The sequence below is a fragment of the Egretta garzetta genome, unplaced genomic scaffold (assembly GCF_000687185.1).
Source record: "Egretta garzetta isolate BGI_Z169 unplaced genomic scaffold, ASM68718v1 scaffold454, whole genome shotgun sequence".
Classification (NCBI taxonomy): Eukaryota; Metazoa; Chordata; class Aves; order Pelecaniformes; family Ardeidae; genus Egretta; species Egretta garzetta.
In genome coordinates this window covers 955,966-966,215 of record NW_009259429.1, presented here as the reverse complement: position 1 = coordinate 966,215, position 10,250 = coordinate 955,966, and the positions used below count along the sequence as shown (strand labels likewise).

General features: G+C 40.7%; 1 protein-coding gene across 1 annotated transcript in view; it reads left to right on the top strand.

Moving 5' to 3' along the window:
• Positions 1 to 469: 469 nt before the first annotated feature.
• The window catches only part of CTTN (cortactin), a 23,249-nt gene continuing 13,468 nt past the window's right edge, over positions 470 to 10,250 (top strand). Inside the window, exons 1-8 of the mRNA XM_009637058.2 lie at positions 470 to 577; positions 1,006 to 1,079; positions 2,938 to 3,067; positions 6,347 to 6,457; positions 7,171 to 7,225; positions 7,739 to 7,849; positions 8,691 to 8,801; positions 9,409 to 9,519. Coding sequence (XP_009635353.2) covers positions 482 to 577; positions 1,006 to 1,079; positions 2,938 to 3,067; positions 6,347 to 6,457; positions 7,171 to 7,225; positions 7,739 to 7,849; positions 8,691 to 8,801; positions 9,409 to 9,519 — 799 coding nt within the window. The 5' untranslated portion in view covers positions 470 to 481. The remainder of the gene's footprint in view (positions 578 to 1,005; positions 1,080 to 2,937; positions 3,068 to 6,346; positions 6,458 to 7,170; positions 7,226 to 7,738; positions 7,850 to 8,690; positions 8,802 to 9,408; positions 9,520 to 10,250) is intronic.

The following is a 10,250-nucleotide window of genomic DNA, read 5'->3' as shown; positions in this document are numbered from 1 at the left end:
ATAATGTTGAAACTTGTTACACAACAGAGGAAACAATGTAGATTATATTGCCTAATAAATGGTGTCATAATGATCCCTAGTAATGGTTGGGAAAAAAACCAACTGATCCTGTGCCTTAAACGCACGATTCAGATCTAGAATTAGTGACAGCCTTCGGAAGTGGATGTTGGTTTGGAGACCTGTTTGAAGAGAAGTCTTCCAGTGCAGTGAATGAAGAAAAGGCAGGTATTAATTTGGGCAAGGAAACACTTTCTTGTTGTCTTTGAAATCATGTCAGTGACTGCTCCTAACCTTTTTGAGTCGACAATAGGAAAACTAGAAGGGGTTTTCAAACCAGCCTGAGAGCCAATGGTCAAATCTACTTTCACTGCAAATATAGTTTATGTGCTTAAATAGCGTACTTTTATTGGAAATTTTGGATTGCATATGCATAATATACACTGAGTTGACACGGAACTGGAGTGTGACAGTGCTTCTTCTGATGGTGTTGCAGATGTGGAAGGCTACTGCGGGCCACACCATTTCTGTCAATCAGGATGACGGAGCCGATGACTGGGAGACGGATCCTGATTTTGTGGTACGGCTTTTGAATTTTATCGTCTCCACAGAAGTGTGTTATGTAATGCGTTAAAGAGCAATTCTTCAGGGCGGGGGCTATGTCTCAGCAAAATAAACTGATAGGAGCATGTTCCAGAAGGAGGGAGAATTTGTGCCTGTGAGTGATTAACAGAGCTACCTTGTCTTGGCTGGGTACTGTAGGGAAGTCTGTATGGAAGAGATTTGCGTCAAGAAGCATAGCTTCTTGGGGCTGAACGTGTGCTCTGTGCATTTCAGCAGTGGACAAAGCACAGGGCTCACAGCAGAAGAGAACTGAAGGTGGTCTTAACTGCTTTTCTAGTGCTTCTGGTCTTGCTGACAGCTGAAGGCTTTTGCTGTCAACTCTAAAGTGCAGATAACTAGTAACGTCTTTGGGTTTTTAACTCTCTTTATGTGTGTCCTTCACAGAATGACGTGAGCGAGAAAGAACAGCGTTGGGGAGCTAAAACTGTGAAAGGATCTGGCCATCAAGAGCACATCAAGTAAAGCAGCTCTCTTTTTAAGTTTATTAATAGCCACTATTCCAGGTGACTTTTAATCAACTCATGTTCTCGGTTACTTGTATCTTCATAATTAAACCAAAAGTCTCCATAGAAGATCGATTAGAATCATAGAATGTTTTGGGTTGGAAAGGACTCCTAGAGGTCACTCAGTCCAGCTCCCCTGCAGTGAGCAGGGACGCTGCTAACTAGATGAGGTTGCTCAGAGCCCCGTCCAACCTGGCCTTGAATGTTTCCAGGGATGGGGCCTCCACTACCTCTCTGGGCAACCTGTTCCAGTGTTTCACCACCCTCATTGTAAAGAATTTCTTCCTTATATCTAGTCTAAACCTACCCTGGTTTAGTTTAAAACCATTACCCCTTGTCCTGTCACTGCTGGCCCTACTAAAAAGATTTTCCCCATCTTTCCTATAGGCCCCCTTTAGGTACTGAAAAGCCGCAATCAGGTCTCCCCGCAGCCTTCTCTTCTCCAGGCTGAACATCCCCAGCTCTCTCAGCCTGTCCTCATAGGAGAGGTGCTCCAGCCCTTGGATCATTTTAGTAGCCCTCCTCTGGACCCACTCCAACAGTTCCATGTCCTTGTGCTGAGGGCTCCAGAGCTGGATTGTTTGCCAGATGGCTGGTCTTTCAAGTATGTCAGTATCTTTAGATCTGAAATTAAGATCATAAATATGGTGTAGGGACTCAAATCTTTTTGTAACTGGAAATGTTGTTTTTCCTGCCTGTTTGTGTCTGGAGAGTTTCTTTGTTCCGTTTTGGTGCAAGAGACAGTACTGCCAGGGGAGAAGTTTGTGTTGGGTGATCTGAGCAGCTCCAGTTTGGTACTTTAAGGATACATTTGGTCCCTTACTTCTTAGGCTTTGTTTAGAAAACTGCTACCAAACTCATAAAAATTCTAGCAAAGTAACAAATTGAGCCCTCTGGCAGAAAAGAAAATGAATGCATCACGGAGGGCAATGTGAGACAGAAATGATCCATCTTCTGAATCTCTTACTTGTTACGAAAAGTGCCCGAGACTTAACTTTAAAGCAGTTTTAGGAGATCTATGATTGTGATGTTCGTTTTGGTTTTGCTTGTGTATTTCTGGGATATTAACCGTCATGGTATAAAGCTAAGAATAAATGTCATCAGTGTTGCAAACAGAGAGACTGCGGCTCACTTCAGGGCTCGATTTCATTCTGCCCTATTTGAAGTGCAGTGGGGACGCCTGCTGGCTGAATTACGCCTGAGGAACCTTTAAACTCAGGTGGGAAGTGTTTGAAGGTACACAATCGTGGTTTGTCCGTGTGCATAGCCTGCACTACTGTAAGTTCAACTCCTGCATATTGCAAGGGAGCGCTTGGGGAAGTGGAGGTGCATGTCTCCTTGCATCCTTATTTTGTGTTACAGTTTTGTCCAAAATGCTCAGTTAGAATTAGAGTCCCGTTACCATAGGGACTGTATGATAAGAGATGATCCCTATTCTGAAAACTTGCCATTTAAATAAAAAGCGTTGGAAAGAAATTAGGGTAGGAGAAGAAGACACATTTCACACACATATAAATTCTAGGTAATTGTTCAAATAGCAAAATACCCTTCCATGTTAGTCTTAGAACCAACACTTTCATTTAGGTTTGTGGTTTGTTTTTTTTTTGACAGTGTTTTGCAGTGGAATAAATTCCATTTCACAGAATATGAGGAAGTACTCTATGCACTGAAAAAATGGAAAGGGCTTGAAAAATACGAGTTGTCCAACTTTTAATTAAGATGACATTTTTACCATTTTTTATTTTGCGTCTTTTTGAAGTTATCTTCTGAAATTTTCTTAGTAAAACTTGCTGCTTAATTACTGTCTTTCAAGTATTCATCAGCTGAGAGAGAACGTATTCCAAGAACACCAGAACCTCAAAGAGAAGGAGCTTGAAACAGGACCAAAAGCTTCCCATGGCTATGGAGGGAAATTTGGCGTTGAACAAGATCGCATGGATAAAGTAAGTACGAAGGTTTCCCTGGGGTGATATTCTAAGCCTTGTCTGGCCTTGCTGCTGGCCAGCACAACTATATATGTGAGTTAAACTTGTTGAAGATGCAAAGTTATTCCAGTTTTGCTCGGTTTGGAGATGTAGAAGCTCAGATCATGGCATAAGCTATATACAGCGGTGGCTCATTTTGAGGGCAGAAGCATCACTCTTACAGTGCTCTAACAAGAACACTTATAACCACTATTACCCAAATCTGTCAGGCCATCATGTTCTGTTCCCTAATTAAATCAAGACGCTCCTAGAGAAGGAACTGAACTAAAGCACTTGAAGCCTCAGGAACGAGTATTTCAGGTGGCAAATTAGGAATCTGTGGATGATGAGAAGTTCTGGGATGTGCAGTGGCCCCACATGTTTTTGTTTGATGTTGCTCTGTCCTTAGAGCAAGTCTACTTGTTCATGTCCTGGGTGGATTCCCCTGGAGTCAGGATTCAAGTTTCTAAAAGTGTATTTCTACATTAAGGAAGTACTTAATGGATGAATAAATCTGGGTGGGTTTTTTTTTTTTTTATTTCAATGCTCTGCCAGCTATTGTATGCATATAGAGGTTGCCAGAGAATGAAGAAAAGGGTGTGCTGCTGCTTTTAAATTAGAGGGCAGCGCTCTCGAGCAGTGGTAAACCTTGAACAGTGACAAGTAATCCAGGTATTTAAAAAATCACTGTACTTCAGTCAGATGGTAGTGTTTTACATAAGGACTTGATGGCTGTTCAAGTTACACTCTATTAACAAAGGTAGTGATAATTCTTAAGGCAATTCCATTAGCTATGTGATAATTAGACAGTCATATCAACCTCTGGCTAGTTTCATTCATGTACTCTGTTAGAATAAGAACCAAACTGTTTCCTGAATAAGAATGATTTTATTTTCTTACTTTATTTACTTTCTGGGTTTGTAGTAATTTGACAGCCTTAAATTTTTGCTGAATTCCCATATTCCAGAGTAAATTGCTGCCTAATTCTCAGTGGGCCTTTGAAATAGGCTACCCTGACCTTTGAATCTGGGAAAGGAATTGCTGAACAGATTCAACCGCTAGGCCTGTTCTGCAGCTGTGTAGCTCTCTAGTGTCAGCAGTTTATCCCTCACCTGTGTCCATGGGAAAAAAAGAAAGAAAAAAAAAGTGTACTGTTTCCTGTAGGCCAGAATTAATCATCAGGAAAAACACGATGATCATGCCCATCTGACTGATACTGGTGGCAGTAGATGTTAATAATGTATTGTTTTAATAAAGCTCTCTTCCTTATAACTATAGTTATCATTGAGATCTCTCTTTCACAGGTGTCTGTGGCTCCATGCAGGTGTGCTAGTATTAAGGCTTGACTCACCTGAAGTAAATGACTGTTACTGCAGTGTTGTCAATGGCACAGGTTTTTGCTGCATTTAGGACAAAACCTTGATGCTGATTTAAAATGAAAAGTTACATCATTCTGCATGCCAGACCTCCGTAACTGATTTAAAATGTAGCAGAGTGTTGTGCTGAGGAATTACGAGGACAGTTTTCTCTGAAATACAGATTTCCAAGAAAAATCTTTTGCTAAGTCTTTTTTACAAAAGGGTATGTTGTAATGCTTGGTATTTGATGAAATGCAGAAGGTTCTGGTACCACATAAAGAAAACAATGTGCTTAAACCTCACCTACCTCAGTTGGCATAACAAAAGAGGGATCATGTAAAACCGCATAAAACCTAGGATTTTCAGAGCATGTCTTCCATAAATGTAATGGGTAATAGGAAGAAGAAGGGGAGGTGGGAGCCTTTTCTGTCACATGCAACAGTTACTCTGCTACAGAACACCTGCAAAATGAACTAGAGTATGACTGGTTTAGTCAGTAAAAGAAATGAGCTTTTATATTGCATATAAGTTAAGTTAATGTCCTATTATTGACATCCTTGTTCTTTTACCTGGAAATTACTTCAGCCCTTATGTGCAGTAATGTTTTGCTTTCCTACGTGCTGGGAATGTTCCCCCCCAGCACCTGTAAAAGCCAAGTTACTTACAGTTTCTAGACACCTTGTGTCCTCAAATTAAGTCACCTTGGTCCAGCTGTCTGCTACTGGTAAGAGATAAGCAGTTTCTTGTTCCTCAAAGGTCAGAGCTTGGGCCAGTAGCTTGGAGGGTGCTCTGCTGCAGCCACAGTTGCCAGTGGCCCTGTGCATGGGGACCGGTGCTGGAACCTGCGGTGCTGCAGGTGGTGGTGCTGAGTCAGGAGGGGTGCTTGTCACAGGGCGCAGCCTCTCGATCTGCTGTGTGCGATGGGTTGTAGGGTCTTCTCTTTCTGCCTCTGACAGGAATTGTATGTATTTGAGCAAGAGACCCAAATGTTAAAGTGGCAAATGGCAAGTTGCTCTGGCTAGCACTTAGTTTTGGCACTGGACAAGAAAAAAACATTTTTTGGCTATGTTACGTAGCACCCCTCAAGGTGTTAGGCTCTAGCATTGATTCCAGGGTCTAGAAGGGTATCCTAGCACTAGATTAGTGTAACGCTATCTGGATACACTTTCAGGTGTGTAATTACATATCCTCGTGTCTTACCCGAAGCCAGTGACAGTGCGATGTAACTGCACCTGGGCTTGCTGTGTTCAGCTCGAGTTCCAGGATCAGGCTCAAACTGGGAGACTGCGGGGCTGGGGTGCCTTTGGCATTGGGGATCTCTGTCTTGATGTGGATGCACTGCTTCATGTTGCGATGCCATTTTGCAAGTGAGGAGAAAGTATAGAGAGAAGATGGCTAATTTTTATTTTTACAGAAGATCGGGGTGCCTCCCTAAAAGAGTATCAGTGGAAAACCTAGCTGTAGTTGTATTTGGTTGCAATCTAATATCAGCTAAACCAGATCTGTAGCTCTGTGCCTCGATACAAGGCTGTGTATTTTATCTGGAACTAATCCTTCTTTTCTGTCCTGCATGAACACCATCAAGATCCTATCTGTATCTTGTTCTAATTCCTGTGATTTGGAAATAAAAATGCAGAGTGTAAACCAGTCTTCATAAAATACAGTCAAGGCTGTCAGACTCTTTGTTGGCTCTTCCCTTGCCGAGGCTGTATTGGTAGCACGGCGACTGTCTTCTCAAGTGAGTAGCAACTTCCCAGGAAGCTAGTTTCAACAGGTAGAGTGGCAGTGATGCGTGTTTGCCATGAAGCTTATCCTCAGGTTACGTGGTTGCAGTGTTTTCTCTTACATATAGAACTGTATAGAACTGCTGCCTGTTTCTGAACTTTCCAATTTCTTTTAGTCAGCTGTTGGACATGAATATCAATCAAAGCTTTCTAAGCATTGCTCCCAAGTGGATTCCGTGAAAGGGTTTGGTGGCAAGTTTGGAGTACAAACCGATAGAGTTGACCAGGTAAGCAATTTCATCTCATACTGCAGCTACTCCATGTCATTGAGTTTTATCATTTTGTATGTGCAGCTGAAAAATTCCAATATCTTAAAAATGCTGGTGTGGTCTGCTCTTCCTGCTGTATTTGAAGTTCGGCAGTAAGCTAACACTGACTGTTATGGAGATAAATTTCTGTTTAAAGCAAACCAGAAAAAAAGCCCTTATGAGAAACTGAGTTGAGTTGAGAAGAAAACTGAAAAGAGATGTTAAAATACGTCTTTTAGCCAGGCTGTGTTCTTTGATGAGGATAAAATCAGCATGAATGCTACAGAAGGAGGGATTTTGGGGTTGGTTTGTCCTGTATCACTGCAACATGAGCTATTGGGCAGGATAACTGGCGTCCTGTTCCAAGACTGTGTAACAACCCCTGCCCAGAAGTGCTGAATTCCTGTTGTACTGAATCCTGAACCTGGCAAGACCAGAGTATGTTGCTAGTACAATTTCCTTTGGCAAGGGATGACAAAAACCCTTGCCATGAACACGTGTACTAAATTGTCATGTACATGAATATGGCCTATAAGTTAAGTGTAGGTATTTATGCTCCTAGTCAAGGAGGTCAGAGCAGTATGGAAAGACACAGGAACTTTCTGTGCTGTTTGTCCACTGAAGTGCATGCATGAAGTTTTTCTACTAATATCTAACTCTTTGTCACATGTGCAATTTTATTTCTCTTCCAGTCAGCTGTTGGGTTTGAATATCAAGGGAAAACTGAGAAGCATGCCTCCCAAAAAGGTAAAGTGGTGCGGCGGTTGCCTCTGCAGACAGATGTTTTTTTATAAGACATACAATAGATCTCTGTTCTTTTACTGTTTGTAAAAGACCTTGTTTAATGAGGCCTCCACGTGATGTTCTCAATTAATCAAGTGTTGAGGGGTTTGGGTGGAAAACAAGATGACAAAATGAATTTCAAAGCAATTTCATGAGTTGATGAGGTTTTAAACAAGGAAATGGCCTGTCATAGTGAGCCTTACTTTTCTTTTAGGAGTGAGGTTTGAGGACATTCAGAAAGATTAGGAGTTGTTCTTTGCTATATTGCACCCTATTGGAAATAGGGAGTGGATTTAAGAGGAGCCATCATAAACTATAGGACTGTTGCCCATCTTATTTTTTGTTTAAACTTAATTTTGTGTGCTAAAGAGTGATATTTCAGTTCTGAAATAACTTCCCCCCTCCAATTGCTAGGATACAAAGTTTCTATTAAAAGCTTCTTAATTTCATTTTTATTGTGCTTTACTCTCAATGCAGACTACTCAAGTGGTTTTGGTGGAAAATACGGAGTACAGGCTGACAGAGTGGACAAGAGCGCAGTGGGGTTCGATTACCAGGGTAAAACTGAGAAACACGAGTCACAGAAGGGTGAGTACACACACGTGGTGGGTTCCTACTCTGACGTAGTAGCATTCATGATACGCGGTCCTGTAAAACACTGGTTTTTTTACATCTATGGCACTCCTAACCTGCTGAAAGTTAACGCTGTATAAAAGTTACGTTGCTAAAAACTTTGACTTCTGAAAAAGAAACCTAAAACATAGGTTCTGACTGGTGTTAAGTGATGATCCAATTGCTGTTACTTTGGAAGCAGGGCACATAGGTTTGTCTGAAGGTTTTTTGCAGCTTCTTTTGAAAGCTGTAGATTAAAGTACTGAGACTGTAAGCAGTTTAACCACAACAGAGAATTATTTCTAAAAGAATCAGTTGTTTGTAGATTAAAACATGTACCCATTAGTAGTGTTTAAAGTTAATACTGTGTTCAGGCATATCTGATCAAAAATCGACCATTTTATTGAAAAATCTTGACATTTTTGCCATCTGTTTTTGTTTATCTCAAAGAAATGTTTGCACTCTAGAAATGCTAAACAGAAGAAGGGGGTGTTTGTTTAAAAGCATCCAGTCTGTTGCTGACATGGTTTTTGAAGTTCACTTTGCTATAAGTGTCTTATATCAAGGAGTCAAGTAGCAGAATTGCTGATATCACCCAGCAGTTGAACTACAAATGATGCTATTTTATTTTCCGTCCTGAGTGAATGTATTCTGAAGAATTTATGACTTGGGAGTGTCTGGAATCAAGATTAACTGGGGTTGTCAGTGCTTCTTTTAATACGTAATGTAATGGTAACAGGTCTGATTATCACAATTTTTCAAGGTAATATTTTGTTATTGAACACTTACAAACAAAATTCTTCACTCTTATCTCTAGATTATTCCAAGGGCTTTGGTGGTAAATATGGTGTTGACAAGGACAAAGTGGACAAAAGTGCTGTTGGCTTTGAATATCAAGGCAAAACGGAAAAACATGAATCACAGAAAGGTTTTTATTATCTTATTTAAAAATACTAGTTTCAATCAATGAGTCTTTTAAACCTGGGAAAAAATATTTTGGCTGGTGTTTTTTTTTTTTGTGGTGAATGTGTGTTTGCCCTTTGTTTGTGGGTATTTCTGTTTCCCTTAAATGAAAAGGAAGACACAGTAAACTGTCCCAAGTTTCACAATCTGATTTCCAAGGGACCTTACGTCCGTATGGATGTTATTGAAATAAATGCATAATTGCACCGATCTGTGGTATTCAGAGGCAGTATCAAGTCCTTCATTCTTTATATATCTACCTTGTGCTTATATGTGTGTGTTATATGGCTTTAGGTGGAAAGGGCATCAAATTCTTCAAATCTCAGAATATTACTGAGTCTGTGTGCTATAATCTTCACTGGATTTGTGGTGCTTCCTTTGCATCATGATCCTAGAGTTACTGAATGCGTATCCTTCCCCTCTGTCAAAGTAGTGTAGCAGGAGGAAAAAAACCTGAAAAATGGAATCATTAATGACAGGGCAGCTTACCCCATAACGTTACTGTTTTTTTTACTAAATACCATTTACAGTCATCAACTGCAATAATGTTTTCTGAAACTTCATGCATACAGATTATGTAAAGGGGTTTGGAGGCAAGTTTGGAGTGCAGACAGACAGACAAGACAAATGTGCACTTGGCTGGGATCACCAGGAGAAGGTGCAGCTGCATGAGTCCCAGAAAGGTATATCAGTTCACAGTTCTTTTCCATTCTTTCTGAATTCCTTCATTTTGACTTTTCTCTTCCATGTGTCCCCCTGTATCATTGGCCACAGCCTTACAGTAGCTGACGTGAATCTCCTTTTTCTGTGTTTGAACGGTTGCTGTGTATTGGTTGTACTGGTGTCTGCAAAGCAGGTTTAACATATCTGATACCGAGTCCCTGAAAGTTCAGACTTAGTGATAAGTTCTCAATGGAGAAGCTTTCTGAGCCTTCAAGCAGCCTGGATTATTTTTTTTCTTTTTCAGTTGAGTTGTGCAGACCACAAATGAGCAATTTCTTTGTACTTTCCACAGATAATATCCCTTTTCTGGTCTCTTGTTACGTATACCCCTGTTTTCATGTAGGGGAAATCTAATGCTGTCCTTTCTCATTGCCTGTGAGGTACCGATTCCTATGAAATACTGTTACCCAGAAGAAAAGTTGCAGAATAACAATTGCTCCTGAGCCCTCTGCCTGTTACCACTCTTAACTTAAAGAAATTAAATTAATTTTTTTTTTAATTAAAGAAATTAAAAGTGATCCTTAGAATATTGTTCTTTGGTGGGCTCCAGCAGATTGTTCCGAGAGGATTACCCTGCAGCCCGTTTCTTTTTTTTGTGCCCTCATTTTATACCATATATTGAAATGGCTGTTCCAAGGCAGCAGTAGGCAATGGTCACAGCTCCTAGCTGAGCGCTTTTCTTCCTCAAGCT